Source organism: Melanotaenia boesemani, chromosome 4 (assembly GCF_017639745.1).
Source record: "Melanotaenia boesemani isolate fMelBoe1 chromosome 4, fMelBoe1.pri, whole genome shotgun sequence".
NCBI classification, from domain to species: Eukaryota; Metazoa; Chordata; class Actinopteri; order Atheriniformes; family Melanotaeniidae; genus Melanotaenia; species Melanotaenia boesemani.
This window is the reverse complement of record NC_055685.1, coordinates 8,114,647-8,131,030: the sequence shown is the minus strand read 5'-3', so window position 1 is coordinate 8,131,030 and position 16,384 is coordinate 8,114,647. Positions and strand designations below refer to the sequence as shown.

The 16,384-nt window shown below is 39.2% G+C and overlaps 1 protein-coding gene across 1 annotated transcript in view; it reads left to right on the top strand.

The window, feature by feature from the left end:
* LOC121637794 (alpha-1,6-mannosylglycoprotein 6-beta-N-acetylglucosaminyltransferase B-like) overlaps positions 1 to 16,384 on the top strand; it is a 189,433-nt gene that overhangs the window by 83,468 nt on the left and 89,581 nt on the right. The window contains 2 exon segments of the mRNA XM_041982076.1: positions 8,931 to 9,007; positions 9,457 to 9,636. Coding sequence (XP_041838010.1) covers positions 8,931 to 9,007; positions 9,457 to 9,636 — 257 coding nt within the window.

The following is a 16,384-nucleotide window of genomic DNA, read 5'->3' as shown; positions in this document are numbered from 1 at the left end:
TTCAGTACTCAGTAAGGATCTGCACACTAAAAACAATCAAAGATAGCACCCTGGCAATCACCCAGTACGAGTAACAGTATGGATGGGCTCACATATGAGGAATTCAGCAATTTGCAACAGCAACCAGTGCTGCATACTGGGCTGTAAAATCACCAGGTTTAGAAGCAAATGTTAGTAAAAGAAGAAAAAAAACATTGTTCTTCAGTTATTTTCAAGGTGGAGCACAGCTGGACTCTTGCAAAGCGGTCAGCTTGTGTTGGACTGAAACATCTGCTGCAGATTTCTTCACTGATAAAAATTATTTCTCTTACCTTCTCCAAACCCAGCAAGCCACCATTACAGCTGTGAAGTTAAAAACGTTTTTTTTCACATTATTAACGAAAACGAAATAGAATTTTTCCTCTTGATTCTTCTTTCTAACATTTCCTGTCAAGGTTAAATCTTTATTTGAGAACAAATGAGCCCTTCATCCCTTTTTGCAAAGACGACGACACCTGCCACGATGGCAGCATCACTGCTTTCGCTTATCACAAATTAACTGACATACTGCTGGCAAATTTTATTATGATAATTTGTCACATGGTGAGGCGTGTTTGAGAGTAAACAGAGAAAGAGTGTTAGAGGACATGATTAAGAACTTCCTTCCCTTCAATACCCCCCAATGAGACTTTAGTGTAATGGCTGGAGGGGACAGGAGTCAAGCCTTTATCTAGTTAAATGACCACGTTTTCCATCGTTGCTGTTGTAATCATATTTGTAGGCTTTATGTGTCTGTGTGTTTTCAGTCACAGGAGAGAAGCATTCGGGAAGATTTATGGAGAGAAATCTCTGTCCTTCATTAGGCAAATGGAAACAGACAGAATCAGAGAGCAGGCAAAGTTGTTGGTCTAGAGAGAAAAAGAAGGAGAAATGGAGAAAAAAAAACGAAAAAGAAAAAAGTGAGTGCGACGAAGCAGCAAGTGGAGTCTCTCTCTCTTTTTTCTGTCACTTACCTCCCTTCTTCTTCTGACATCAGAGGAGCAGTTAACTAAGTCAGTGGAGCAATTAATGCAGTGAGTGCAGCCTAAGTGAGCGGACGTACTTGCTGGTGGAACCCCGACATCGAGACAGGCTCACTGAATAGTGCGCACTGCAGTACAGCAGATAGGTTGCAGTCTTGTAAGCGGGGAGACCACAGGGATTTACAAGCACCACGCAGCCATGGTGACATACATTTTGAATTATGATGTTCAGGGAAGAAGGGATATTGCAATAAAATGTCCACAAGTGTTTGGGGAGAAGCTGTTTTAAATCAATCAAAGCTGAATCTAAGCGAGGCTTTGACAGGCATCATATGCAGCTTTAAAAGGGATATTTAATATTACTCTTGCTGATGGATGCTGTAGGAATGGTTAGCTCTCACTTGAGAATAAATATTTTTATCAGAACAAACAGAAGAGGAAATGAAACAGCAGTGATGATGCACTGTAACAGTTGTTATCTTTGTATTATTTCACAGCTATTTTTTAAATACAGGAAATACCTGAAAGGTTATGGAAATAAACTTATATATAATGTTAAAAACCTACACGCTAGTTTAATACTGTTAATGTCTGTTATTTCACTCTGAATTTAGAAAAGCACTGAGCAGAGAAGGTTAGCTGTGAGTTTAGCAATAAACGCCACACAGCTCTTCTAGTTCCAGCAGAGTCCTGAGTCTGCGTCACTACTGCTGGGTAAAGTAAAAGGAGCTAACCCTGACGCTAGTTGTTGGAGTTTTCACAGACAGTGAAGGCAACAGGGCAGAGCAGCACAGTTGCCAAACCCATACAGAAATGTTGCTTCAGGAGTAAAAAGACTAGACAGAAAGACAAGGAAATTAAGTTTCGCTTCAAAGGTTTGTTGGTTTTTTTGTTGCTGAATGCTCTTGTGGGCTCAGTGTTTAGTTTACTTAGCATACCTACCGCCCCATAAACGCAGCCAGGCTATGTCTGTCTGGCCCACTTTCTCATCTACCTGCTGAACAATAATAACTGCTTATAAAAATACAACAAAGTACAAACACTCATTTATGGAAAACACATCTCACGCATGTATTGTGTATTGTATTCCACATAGAGTGTGGGACAATTATTTCATATATAAAAATGAATTTTAAAGAGCAACTGGCAGGTTAAGAGCATGATTAATGGTTTGGATTATGCATATTTTATAGTTAATATCTATTTAGTTTTTGTTGAAGTCCGTGAATAAGAAAATAAAGAAATCGGTTATGGACTATTAAAAACTGCTCAAATGACTGTAAAAATCTGTTTTGCCGGAAGTGACGTCACGTAAGGGACTCTGTTATGTACGTTATTGCTAACACAACAGTTATGGCTAACACAACGGAACGGAATGGGCGTGAGATTATGGAGGAAGAAGAAGATAATTTTATTTTTAGAAGTGAAGGACCGGATCCATACAGTTTTGAACCTGAAGCTACAAACAGAGTCACTGACAACCAGCAAAGGAGATCGTTGACGGGAAACAGGCAGCAGATTCAGTCATGGGCAGCTGAAAACATCTGAAAGATTAATCAAACAGCATGGTAAGTGATACAAATGTTTCGTAAATTTTCTTCCACATTAGCCTTCTGAATTGGGCAAGTAATACCTGGTTATGCTGCAGACCAGTGAAAAAATACAGTGTTTGCAATAGCAAATAGATTTTAAAGCCTTTTACTTACTGCAGCCGATAGGAAGACATCCCTGTCCTGCCCCGCCCTGACAGGTTTGTTTTAAAAATCACGTTTCGCCACAAAAAAAACAACTTCAAGCTGCTACTATGTCACTAGCGATTCGTGACAAAACATTGGTTAAATAAAATAGTTCTGTGGCAGATAATGCCTATAAAAGCTGTGCAATGGCTACCCCGTTCACACAGTTGTAGACAGAAAAGCGCTGTTCTAATCAAATCATCTGATGATACGTAGGCTAGTGCCCAAAGTAGCCTCGCTAAGGCTCCATCATCTAATCCACGTCGGGTAGCCTAATTGACAGCGCAAAACAGTCATTTTAGACTATAAACAACTTTCTGAATTGTGTTGATTGATCAAGGAATACCAGAGTTATAATCTTTTTTCTGAAGTTGGTCAGACTGGATGTGCGTGTAGTGCGCAAAAAAAGCCCACGCTGTTCTAAACTCATAAATACCTCATAGAATGTACGTGCTGTAATGTCTTAGTTTTACCAGCACTCTCTAAACTTAGAAGCAGACTATTTCAATGCGGTATTTAAATACGCTTAAAAAAAAAAAAAAAAAAAAACTGGAAGAAAATTTGTTGCGCCAGGATGCTGGTTCCATGACGAAGGATGGATCTGCGCACTGGCTGAGCAGATCCATCGCTTGTTTTTTTTTTTGTTTTGTTTTTTCGCTAAACTTACCTTTTTTTCTAATCCAACACTTGGTCTCAGCTTTTTCAGGATGTGTATAATTTTGCACTTTTTTCCCAATGATAAATAAAGCCTGATTCTGAGGTTTAAAGATATTGTTAAAACAGAAAAACTATTTTTAAAACTGGATTGTAAACCCTTCTGAATAATGGTCATTCCACATATGATGCCATGTGCACTGCAGTCTTAACACTTTATCCCCCAAACAACAGAGCCCACAACTCTCACCCACAATTGGTAATCCCTCTTCCCCCTATATTCAGCAAGGCCAGTGACAACAGAAAAAAGGGGATCTCAGCTTTATGTATTACATGAAATGTTTCAGCATGTTATAAGCAGCTATGACTACGGATGAAATATAAACATTTAATTTTTAAAGCCTGTATGTAAAAGTAAAAAAAATAAAAATCTTTACATGGTTGAGCATATATTTACAACACTGTATCTACATTTAACAACAGAAATTCTTTAACAGCATGTTATCTAATTACAGGTGTTTATGTGGACACTGTCAGCCCATGAGCAGTGCGGAGGAGAGCATATGCTGCAGGGAGATTCCTGCAATTTGGAGCCTCGTCGAAGACCTCCATCCACAACCCGAAGGCATTACTTGTGTGGGACAGCATCCTGGGTTCTCTGCATGCTGTTTGAACCCCTGGGTGCTTCAGGTGGCCTACAGCGCTTTCAAGCAGGAACATGGTCCACTTGATCTGACCCAAAATGAACAGTTCAGGTATACTGCCTACAGGCAGATGGTACGCTGGGCACATGGAGTGCTTGGACGACATGTGAGGAAACCTCTTCCAGCATGTGTTGTCTCAGCAATCCGGTTAGCTTTCCCTGATGAACATGGTGTCTACCAAGGTTTCAGATGGCCTGACCTGTAACACATACAAGACATGTCTTCCTATTCTGTAAATTGTAATAATAAATAAAATATTTTGCTTCCATCTCAATGTCATCTTTCTGTTATGATCATCTTCCTGGATTTATTTAATAAGTTCTAATTATTAGAAGCAAAACATCTTATTTAAACTTGTTGCTAGAAGTAAATAAAGCTCAATTAATTTACACAGTCATACAGGAATTACAAAGAGAGAATAGAGATAGAAAATACACTCTGAAATACACAGGCACATATTAGATGGTCCAGAATCTTATGGATTATATAATTCTGCGGGAAAATAGATGGCCATTATTTGAAGAAAATGTGCGCGATGCCTTCAATTATTTACCATATGATGGCTCCTTCTTTACTGGACGCACAGTGAATCCACCTTTGCAAACGGGATTAAATATGTTGAAACTGTCCTCAATAATAAGTAGTAAAAAGGGGACAATTCCGTTTTATAAGAAAAGGTTATAAACAGGTTAAAAAACAGAGAGAAAAACTTACTCTGCTCGTCTCCCGTTTCCGATGGGCGGCCCGCGGCTTCCCCGGTGAAGGCAGACGTGATGGGGCACCTGCTGCTGCTAGCATGCTAGCCGTAGCATGAACAGTGGGAACTGCATCAGACCTTAAACGCACTGACCTCATGGTCTTGTACCCCATCTTAAACGCAGTTAGGTCACTAGGCATATAGTCCGTTTCCACAAAGTGTGCGCTGCAAATGACGGAGTTTTTGGGATGAACGGACTTGAAAGTGAAGTCTTGGCGCCTAGCCTGGACAAACCTGACCCAGGAGCGAAAGGTGGGGCTCTTCTTGTTAGGGAAACTGTGGACACGATGTCCAGAGAGACTTGAATTTGTGCAGGATGCACAAACACAAGTATTCACCATGGTGATGTTCCAGAAATCTTTAGTTTTACTATTAGAAGTCTGGAGTAAAAAACACAGCCGATGCCTACGATAAACTGAGCGTATGGGCTCGTTTACCTTACATGACGTCACGTATCACGTGACAGGAAAAGTTATGTTTTTTAAAGCACTGGATCGCAGACGAGCTGAATTAAGTGCAATTACAAAAAATGAAATTTTAAGAAGCTTTTATTTATGCCACAGTGTCTCTCGGACTTTTTCAAAACGTCATATTGTGGAAAATTCAACCTGAAAGATGCTCTTTAAAGTGCATAAAGTTTAAATCTGTTGATAATATAACTTGTTCGTATGTCACACCCCAACAGTAGCCGGTGATAGGTCCATCTGTTAAGCTGCTTAGTGATTAAAAATCCTGAAGAGATGAAGGAGCACAGTCTTTACGCTACAGACTGGTCAGATGCAGCAGACGTCCACTGGTCAAAAATGGTAATCCAGTTTGAAGGAGCAAATGCAATCAGTTTTGTAATCAGTGCTATTGTTCTTTGTAATAGTACAGTGTTGTTCCATCTTGAATTTAAACTTTCTAGTAAAAAAAAAAAGTTCTACTTGTAAATCACCTTCATTTTGCCATCATTAACGTCACCAGAACATGACAGAGTCTGGAAAGGGGAAAGGACTGGATTTATCTGAACAAGGAGTATAATGTAAAACTTTCATTGCTATGTAATCTAACTTCAAAAGGTAATTGCGTTTTGGGGGAAGATTCACTCAACTGCAGCCTACGTAACTAGGATGTGCAAATCAGATCAGTTCGACTGTGCATTCATGACTCCTTTAAACATCAGCTGAGCAATGTTATGATAACCAGAAGTGCAATAGAGCACCGTCTTATAAAAGTCGGAACAAAAATTTAAAGAGGGCATTATAGGTATAATGTGAATAACACTAATCCAATTAAATTACTTACTTTTACCCTAAAATTGTTTAAGAAACATAGTAGTAAAAAAAATAGTAGACAAATAGAGTTAAATAAACAAAGGGTTAGTCCAATAGAGTAGTGGATGCAGCCTACTCTGGCTGAAATCTTATTGGCTCAGAGCACAGTGAGCTGTCATCATTTGTGCAGGGTTCGAAGATGAACTGGTACCAGCTCGGTGTTGGTGCTAGAGCCAGTGCTTATCTGGTTCAACTCTGATGCTTCCTAGGAACCAATTCGGTTTTACACAGATGGAGCCAAGTTAGTGCTGCATCATTGCATCGTCTAAAACCTCTATCCCTGCGCTCTATCCAACATATCTAATGTTACAGGCACCGGTAATTTCCCCATGTTACATATAAGTAACACCATAAAACTACCACACTGACTAGGTTCAGTGGCATTCCGACCTTCCATCGTGGAATCGTCCACCGTGGGCAGGAGGATAGACTTAACTGTGGTGGAGTTTAAGGTGCTGGTTTTTTGCTTTGCCGGCCAAGAACAGAATTCAATACATTGAAACAGGGTTTTTTTTTCAATTTGCTAACTAGCTGGTCGATACTACATTCATAGCCAATTGCAGTCATCTCCCTCTGTAGCTGCTCAAATAGGCTTGTCCTTGGATCAATGTTGTTTGTTTTTATAATCCAATGCTTCGCTGGTTTGAAGATGTTGGTCCATGTTTCAATGCTCTTATGTCAGCCAGGATATCCCGCCCCCATTTCTCAATGTAGGCAACGTAATGCAGTTATTCAGTTGGTCCAGCAAAGAGTTGGTGCCTGTTTAGAACCAGTTTTGAGAGCCAGGATCTGGACTTAGACGTTGGGAAGTTAAAGAACCTGTGCTTAGTAAGGCTCTGAACCAGCACTTGGACCAGCCTGGTTAAAAATGGGCCTGTGTGGACAATAAACTCCGCCCCAAAGAAGATGATTGACAGATTAGAAAACAATAGGAAAAAATAATGAATTAAAATAAAATAATAAAATTATGTAAAAATGAAGAAATATCAAAGTATTCATATTTATTTCTCTAAATATTTATCGTTTTATTAAATATGTATTAAAAGGCTCCTTTCAAAACACCCAAGGACACTGTACAGAAGAACATTAAAACCTTTTAAAAGCAATTAGTACAAAGCAAAACAGAGGACATTAAGACGGTGAGTGTGTAACTAGAAGATGTCGGACTGTCTGAACAAGTGTGTTTTGAGTTGTGATTTGAAGTAGGCCTGTCGCGATAAGCAATAAGTCAATTAATTGCACGATAAGAAAAAATGAGCGTGATAAGTTTGCCTGCCGCAATCATTACATGTAGCCTACGACGTCAGTACAAAGCCCTCAAATTCCTGGTCTACCGTAATAACCCCTGTAATGTGCAGGCACATTACACAAAAAGAATCAGCCTACATACTACCATATACGACAAAATACACATTAAGAGCAATGCCGGCTAATCAAATACAGTGATACTAACTGGCAGTTTTGCCAGTTTTCCCTGTCTGAACCTCATGTTTAATATTTGTAAAACATATTTTTTAAAGGCAATTTTGTTTACAGAACAGACTTTATTATCCATCATACTTATTGGGGGGTTTTCATTCATTGTTAATGAGACTGAGAGTGCATTTTATTTATTGTTTTTGTTTTGTTATTTAAAATGTCTTCCAGTTCCAGTGTAGAATGTTCTTTAGAAATTAACGTTTATTGATCTTTGAAAGGGTGTACTTGCATTATTATGGCATTGTCATTATATTAGTTATAAATGGTTTTAAAATGACAACATTAATGCTTTACGCAATATTATCGTTTATCATCATATTTCTGAGAAAATATATCGCCCAGCAAAATTTGTTATTGTGACAGGCCTAATTTGAAGAGTGGAAGAGAGTATATGGTACGGATGTCAGGGGGAAGAGAGTTCCAGAGGTGGGGAGCAGAGCAGCTGAATGCTCGGCTCTCCATAGCAGCGAGGAGGGCAGGGGGGACAAGAAGCTGGAGAGAGGAGGAGGAACGAAGTCAGTGGACAGCAGTAGCAATGTGCAGGAGATCAAATATTTATGGTGGGGCCAGATTACAAAGTGCTTTAAAAGTAATGAGGAAAATTTTGAAGTTAATTCTTTGTTTTATGGGGAGCCAGTGAAGTTGTTGCAAGATAGGGGTGATGTGGTGAGTTGTAGGGCTCCATGTAATGATGCGTGCTGCAGAGTTTTGGTTGAGCTTCAGTTCCTGGAGGAATCTGTTGGGGAGACCACAAAGAAGCGAGTTGCAGTAGTCAATCCGGTAGGTAACAAAGCTGTGGACAAGGATGGCAGTGGTGTGGGGGGTGAAAGAGGAGTGGAGACTAGAAATGTTTCTCAAATTGAAAGTATGCAGAACGAGTGATATTATTGATGTGGGAGGGAAAAGAGAGTGTGCTGTCGAGGACGACGCCCTCTTTACCTGAGGGGAAAGGAAGGACAGTTGAGATGTTTATGGAAATAAAAAAAAGCTGTTAGATTGGAGAGAGTGTGGGGTGTGCCTACCAGGAGAACTTCTGTTTTAGAACTGTTTAGTTTGAGCAATTGGATGAAAACCAAGAACAAAGTTCTTGTAGACAGGTGGGAAGGGAGGTTGGTGGAAGTGAAGAGGACGGTTTGGTAGAGAGGTAAAGCTGGGTGTCATCCACGTAGCAATGACAATAAACATTGCATATCATTCCAAAAATATATGCAGCTTAAACTGTTATTTAAACTGTTTATACTTTGTCCTGGAAGTGGTTTACCTTACCCATTTTATCTTTTCAGCCGTGAGGGATGGGACTTCAAGTCAATGTGAAGTACCGAGAGACAGCCGCTTCCCAGAGTGCCCTGGAAAAGTAGATGTGAGTTGAGGGTGACATCATCCTTGTGTACTGTTCAGTATATGGTTTACGATTCATTGAGATGTAATAATTAAATAAAAAAAATGTCAAGAATATTGTTTTAATCTTCCATATGTCCAGTTTCACTTTAATTAGCTTTTTATTCTTGTTTTAACGTGCTGAGTCGATGGTCTATTGTTGCTTAATTGCTTAAAATTTGTGGGTGCTGCCATGACACACAACAAAAAAGTCACAACAGATTCATTGTATTTTCAGCATGAATGGACTAGAAAATCTCTTTAAATTGGATTACTAATATTTAACTTTTTGTCAGAATTGTAGTCTAACGTCTCCTCACATGGAAACATGGATAGAAACTGAATAATTGCAAGTAACTCTTATTTTTATTAAGTGTTGGTAAGATTTTCTGTAATTTCAACATGTACATTTCTTTTCTGTACATCCTCCAGTGGATGCGTGCGCGGTGGACATCAGACCCTTGCTATGCCTTTTACGGTGTTGATGGTTCGGACTGCTCCTTCCTGGTCTACCTGAGTGAAGTGGAGTGGTTCTGTCCCCCGCTGACCTGGAGGAATAACACCAGCCCCCCTACGCAGCATACACAGCAGGCAAAGTCCCCTAAGAGACAAGTAAGGGCAGGACTGACAAATATGAATGTCACGAACAGACAGCAGCGCAGTAAAATGCCACTATGGGTAGGTCAAACAGACTAACAGTAATAGTTCTGCATTGGGTAAATGGTGCCAGCAGCCTGCTGCTGGATGATCAATAAACCCAATAATGATTATGCTCAGCTCACCACCTCAGGGTAGGTGCTAACATTTCAGCTCACATACAATCTGATAGCAATATTTAATACAAGGCTTCCCCGTAGTACATACATAAAATGAACTGTTTGTATGGCAGTATTGTGCAGAGCTGCAGTAGTCTAATGATGTCTTTTAATGCTAAAATTAACATGATATGCTAATTTCAGCAATATGGAGACAAAACAAATGCATGATTTGTGAGCACAGAAATCTTGTGTTTGTGTTTCATGGCATGAACAAAACATGTTACTAAAATCTATAGTGCATGTTAATGATTACATCATTGTGTCTGGGCCTGGTTAAATAGCTGGAACCTGTACCGTTACAGCATCTCATGCTCACCTAACTTGCTCCAGAGCAGGTTGAGTTTGAGTTAACAGACCAAGACTCGTAAAGTCTGCTGAGCAATCAGTTAAAACAAATTAAGATCTCAAAAAGGAAAAAGATGAGGGGCTTGGATGGTGAGTCTTTTCCATCTCTCAAAATGAAGCCGTTCTCTTTGAATTCACGGAGAAGCATCTTTATAAAAGACGTTAGACCCACCAAATAGTTTTAAATCATGTCTGTGCCTTTTGGGTTTGTTTTAAGAGCTAGTTTAACAACTAAACCGTTTTTTATTTAATTTAATTAATTTAATTTAATAGTGTAGATGCCTGATGATAGAAAATAATGAGGGATAGGGTTTTGGTTTGTTCTCTTTGTTAGAAATAAGCAGTTTTAGACTTGAATATGATTGGTTTTCTGATGCCAACTCTGCCCCTTGTATCCAATTTTACTCCTATTTTACTCCTGTCCCAGCTCAGAATACACTGGTGTGGTTTACCACCAGCATCATGATTCAGGGCAGTGTGATTTTAACAGTTAAGATCAGTTAAACCAAAAAATCTAACAAGGAGATCTTCACTATTTTTGCATCAAGCCCCACTGGCGAGACAAATATAATAAGAGAACCGCTTTTACCACTGAACACTAAAGGTCAATCGAAATATTAAGCAGATATTTACCATCATTTCTCGCAATAATCAGTTTTTAATTTTGTCCATGACTTTGTTTCAAAGTAAACACAACTGGTTGGATCTTGGGGAACAAACAAAAATTCCTCCGTCCGTTTTCTAGAAATGTTCTGTGTTCATAACTTTGGCCTGGTACACATGAAGTTTTTTTAATCTGATGAGATTTTTTTACCTGGTCAAGACCTCACACGTGAGGAGAAAAAAATCAGGCATGTAACAGTTTGATCATACTGTGTGTGGTGCGCTCAGATAATCTCATCGCAGAACAACACACACAAACTTTATATGCAGCAGTTTCCATCTTTTAGCAGCAATAAATGCTTTATGTATAAGCCCAAATGTTGCAGCACAACGTTGCATGTCTCAATTACAGTCTGCTGTAACTGTCTAGATGATAGACATATAGACTATACCTTAAGTTCATTAATCCTGCTTTGTATACACATACCCCTGGTCACCAGGCAGCAGAGGTGGGTAGAGTAGCCAAAAATTTTACTCAAGTAAGAGTACAGTTACTTCAAAATATTTTTACTCAAGTAAATGTAAAAAGTAGACCTAAAAAAATTACTCAAGTAAGAGTAAAAAAGTACTTATTGAAAAAACTACTCAAGTACTGAGTAACTGTTTAAATATAACATCGGATTTATTTCTTTGTATTTATAAAATCAGACAATAAAATAAATAGAATGTGCAAATTCTTGTATTTTCAAAAATAAACTAAACAATCAGTAAAAAAAAATGAATGACATCTTTATAAATAACTTGTACAAGCCTTCAAACAAAAGCTTTTTAACAGCAACAAAAAACATACAACATATTGTATGTACTGTATGTGAGAACCCTGCAAACTATTCCCACAAAGTCACAAAACAAACTTCTGATTAACTTTTGCTCCAAATGGCTCAGCATGCTTGGCAACCAGAAAATAACATTAAAACAACACTGTTATGGCAAATGTCTGATATGAAGAAGAGGACACAACAGAAGTCGTTGTGTGTGTGCTAGGGGGAGTGTTTTTGTTCTACATGCCACTTTTGAGTCTGTGCATGTGTGGTGGTTGTTCTCACTCAGTGAACTGACGGTTAAGCTTCAACAGTAGCTGGCTCTCAAGATTCTTGCTGTGAAGCTGTGATCGTTTAGCAGTAAACATAAGTCCTGCATGACTGAAAAGTCTCTCGCAGGCTGCAGATGCAGGAAGACCAGTGTTGAGTTTCAGTGAGAGCTTCTTGATGTGAGGAAAGGTGTGCAGTAGATCCATACCTTCAGAGGATGGACATGAAAGGTACCTCTCCAGCTCTCCTGCTTGTGGTTTTCCTGATTTCATGGATGCAAAGAAGTCATCTTCATCAGAGGGACTGCTGTTTGTGCTGCCATCATCGGAGTCTGTGTCTAGGTGATTTCTAATGAAGTCAAGTCCTGCGGAAATTGTTTAAAATAAATAGGTCAGCATACAGTTCTTAACCATAGACTTTAAAGGCTGACAAGTCAGAGTTTACAAGCTCAAATTTAAATTAACAAAAAATATAGATAGATACCAGCTTTTAAGATGCACTCCTTTGTTGTCCACAATGTTCGAAATCTTGGTAAGAGTATTGCTGCTGCAATCAGCTCAGGGTCCTCCATGGCGCCTCCAAAACGTTTCTGAATCCCATTGAGCAGGGCATCTACTAGAGATCTGCAGACTTTGCAGGATAACTCCAGCCTTATTAGCTTCTCCTGCAACTGGTAAAGTGTTGGCAGCAAAAATCCCATGTGCACAGACGTTTCCCCTTGAAGGATGTTGAGAGCCATGGCAACAGGTTTCATGACAGCAGTGTACTCAGCCAAAAATCCAAATTCAGCAGGATTAAACCTAAAAAAAACCCCCACACAGATCAGAAATTAAATTAGTTTAGTGGTTTTCAAACTGTTCACACAGAGGACCACCTCAGAAATAGTTTGCTCTCCACATACTAATTTACTGAATGCAAAACTAAATCTAGAATAAACCAGTACTAAGCCAGGATTAAACTAAAACTAAACTCAGACTAAACCAGTTTGAATGAATTAACAGTGGAATTAACCATGGGTTGTATACATAAATGTGTTTAAAACATGTCATAAGTCAGCTTACATCTTTATCTTCAGTGCTGTGCAGACATTCTGAATTGCTGCCTCTCCTTGCTCTTTCTGAATGCGTACAACTCTCTCCACAGCCAGGAACAGGGAGCTCCAACGTGTTTGAGTTGGTCGGAGGAACTGCAGCTTACATTCACGTTCCACTATATCAAAGGCCATGGTTGACCTACTGGTTTTGTTCCATAGAGCAGAACATTTTGCAAAAGCAGATCGAGACAGCCTTTTGTATGTGTCATTGGTCGCTGCCGTGGCAGCAGCGTCTACTGTAGACATCAGGTTTAGGAGATGGCAGGCACACTTTCGGTGCCTCGGAAGTTGGTATTCAAGGCCTGTATTATCATTCAACACAGCAGAGACATCCTGGATCTCCACCTCCGACTCACACTCATCCTCTGATGCCTCATCATTGGTGATGTCCATCTCCTCCTCTTCATTGGTGACTTCTTCATCTTCGCCATATATTCGAAAAGCTTTCAGAAAGTTTGAACCACTGTCAGTGGTTGTCCTTGTCACCTTATCTCTTATTTGATATTCAGAATGTATCTCTTCTAACGCTGCTGCAAGCACATCAAAGGTGTGTGAGCCTTTAAGAGGCCTACAAGCCAGTGCAGCAGAGAGCCTTTCTAAGGTGCTGTCATGAATCCAGTGCCAGGTCACTCCTACGTAGCTGCGCTGTCGGGCTGACCAGCAGTCTGTTGTTGTTGCAACATAGTTAACAGTACTGAGCGTTTTTATAATAGTGTTCTTCATTGTTTTGGCAGCTTCCTGAATTTTTTAAACACAATGTTTTTCTTGTCATTACTGTATGCTTAGGCAGTATTGTTCCCATCATAGTCTTAAAAGATGGTGTCTCCACCACAGAAAAAGGTAAGTTGGCCTCACAGACAAATCTGATTACAAGATGATCAAATGTTGCCTTGGATACTCGTTGTGGGCTTGAGAAGGGACCTGAGAGCTTTGCACTTTTTGCAGGTGGTTCACTTGTAGTCAAGGACCTTCGTTTTCTGTGGGACTCAATTAGGTCTGTGTATTTCTTCATGCTGTTGGTGTGAACCCTCTGTTGACAGAAAAATATAAATGAGGCTTCAAAGTATTAGATATTAAGTCATAAAGTTTTATATAGGGGAAGAGTGGTAAATAGTGTGTTGTAGTTGCACTTTTGTCGTGTGATTTATGTATTGGTGCTGAATATACGCCTTTGAAAAAAGGTTTAACTTACAGCCTAATATTTCTTGTGCATGAATAGTATACAATGAGAACAATAACACTTTTAAAACATTAGTGATGGGTGCCTTTTTTATTATTGTTAATGTGGTTATTAGATGTACTAACCTTAACGTTAGATGCAGCACAGATGTAAGAACTGTTGGATGAATTATGACTGATATGTAGGCTAATGATAATGATATGTAATAAAACTATAACGTTATACTTACCGCAACGTGTTTCCTCAAATTAGACGTCGAGTTTTTGAATGCTGAAATGTCGGTTTGTTTTGGTAGGCACAGAAGACACCGCGTTACACAGCTGTTCTTTTGCGTTTTGCGCAAGCTAAACATGCTTTGAATATGAGGCCAGGGATGTTCGCCAACTTCGCCGTCTTCTGTTGTGTCCTCTTCTTCAATGCAGACATTTGCTGCTGCCATTTTTCACTAGTTTTTCGCCGTAGCTCGTCTTCGGAAGAAAATACTTTCTGCCGCTAATATTTTGTTTCCGTGCGAGTTACAGCATGGGTACGTCTGATAGGTCAGACGGAGTCATGTGATTATTGCTGCTACATTTGACTGGCGGAACATGGTCATATGGTTATCCACGGGAGAAAAACAAACGTTATAAAGAAAAGTAACGAGTCCACTTTTGCCTAATGTAGCGGAGTAAGAGTAGCGTTATTTGCTCATAAATTTACTTAAGTAAGAGTAAAAAGTACAAGCCATTAAAAATACTCATAGAAGTAATTTTTTTTCAAAAAGTTACTCAAGTAAATGTAACGGAGTAAATGTAGCGCGTTACTACCCACCTCTGCCAGGCAGTGGCTTTAAGGGTTTAAGGCAATTTTTAAATTACACTGGAGCTTTCTGGGAGCCTTATTTTAATGCACACACCACAATTTCCCAGTTCGCTGTGCATGCACATACAGTATAAAAACAGGGCAATGGTTCAAAACATTCTGCTATACTGTATGCAGTTGAGCCAATCTGAAACACTTCCTTTAGGGATGGAAGGTTCTTTTAACAACCACAAGAAGCAAATTAAGTGGTCACCACTCATGCCATAAGACAATAAAACAACCTTTGTGTCCACGTTGCTGAAAGAAACAGAGCAGATCACCTGCATCACTTACTGGCACATTAATGCTATTCTTTTCATTAAGAAACAAAAGAAACCTTGTAGAAAACAGAATAAATATAACCTGAAACTGAGATTTTTAATTTATTTCACCCTTACCGTGCCAGTTGATGGTTTTCAGGGGAGCTCATCTGCTTTTCAGATGTATTTTGAACATGGTTAAAGGTGTCCATCAATGTCTGTAAACTGTTGGAAACATTTTTAACTCAAACCGACCCACCCTTTTATCTAGAAAGTGGGTCATTTTTTAGTCTCGACTTGAAAGAAATGTGTGAGCTGCTTTTTAGGGAAATGACCAACTAAGAAATCCAACTTGTTGTTGCAGAATTTTTTTCTTTTTTGACCTAGTCGGCTGCTGCTGCTATATGCAGAACACAAATAGTGATATCAAGACATCAGACACAGGCTGCCTCTCAATCATTAAATAATGAGGAATCTAAGTAACATAATTTACTGATTTTCTCAGTGGACTTGACATGTCTAATTATAAGAACAAAGGGAATAAAGATGGAAAATATATGCAAAGTGCAATAATACCCTGACATTGATGGTAGTTAACACACATGTCCGGAGGGGAAGAGTTATGACCCTCCTCGATTGAAGATGCTGTTCAGTAACAGAGGGGCGATCAGTCTGCCCCGTGACTACATAATTGTTAACCTTCATCTGAGGCTGTTCGCTCCCTGTTAATTAATACAGGCTTGATCCTCTTCATCGTTATCCTCTCTCCTCTTTATTTTTCTCCTCATTGACTTTTGAGGTCAAAGAGCATTTTAAAACCATCCTTCCACACAAATTAATACACAAACACATAATGTGAGCTGTGTGCAGGGTCATACATGCCAGCCATACTAATACTAACTGGAAGGCAGAGGAATTGTCACGTGCCTAAATATTTATTCGTGGATTTTCTGCATAAATCCTTCTCACAAAGCGCAATAGATTTGGATTTTTAAATTATAGAACAAGGGAACTCTTTCCTGCACACAGAGACTGAATATAGTCGCTCTTTTCCCAGTTACATTATGAGCCATTTATAGTGTTTGGGAACACAAGGAAATCATAAATGTTTTAATAAATTCTGAAATATG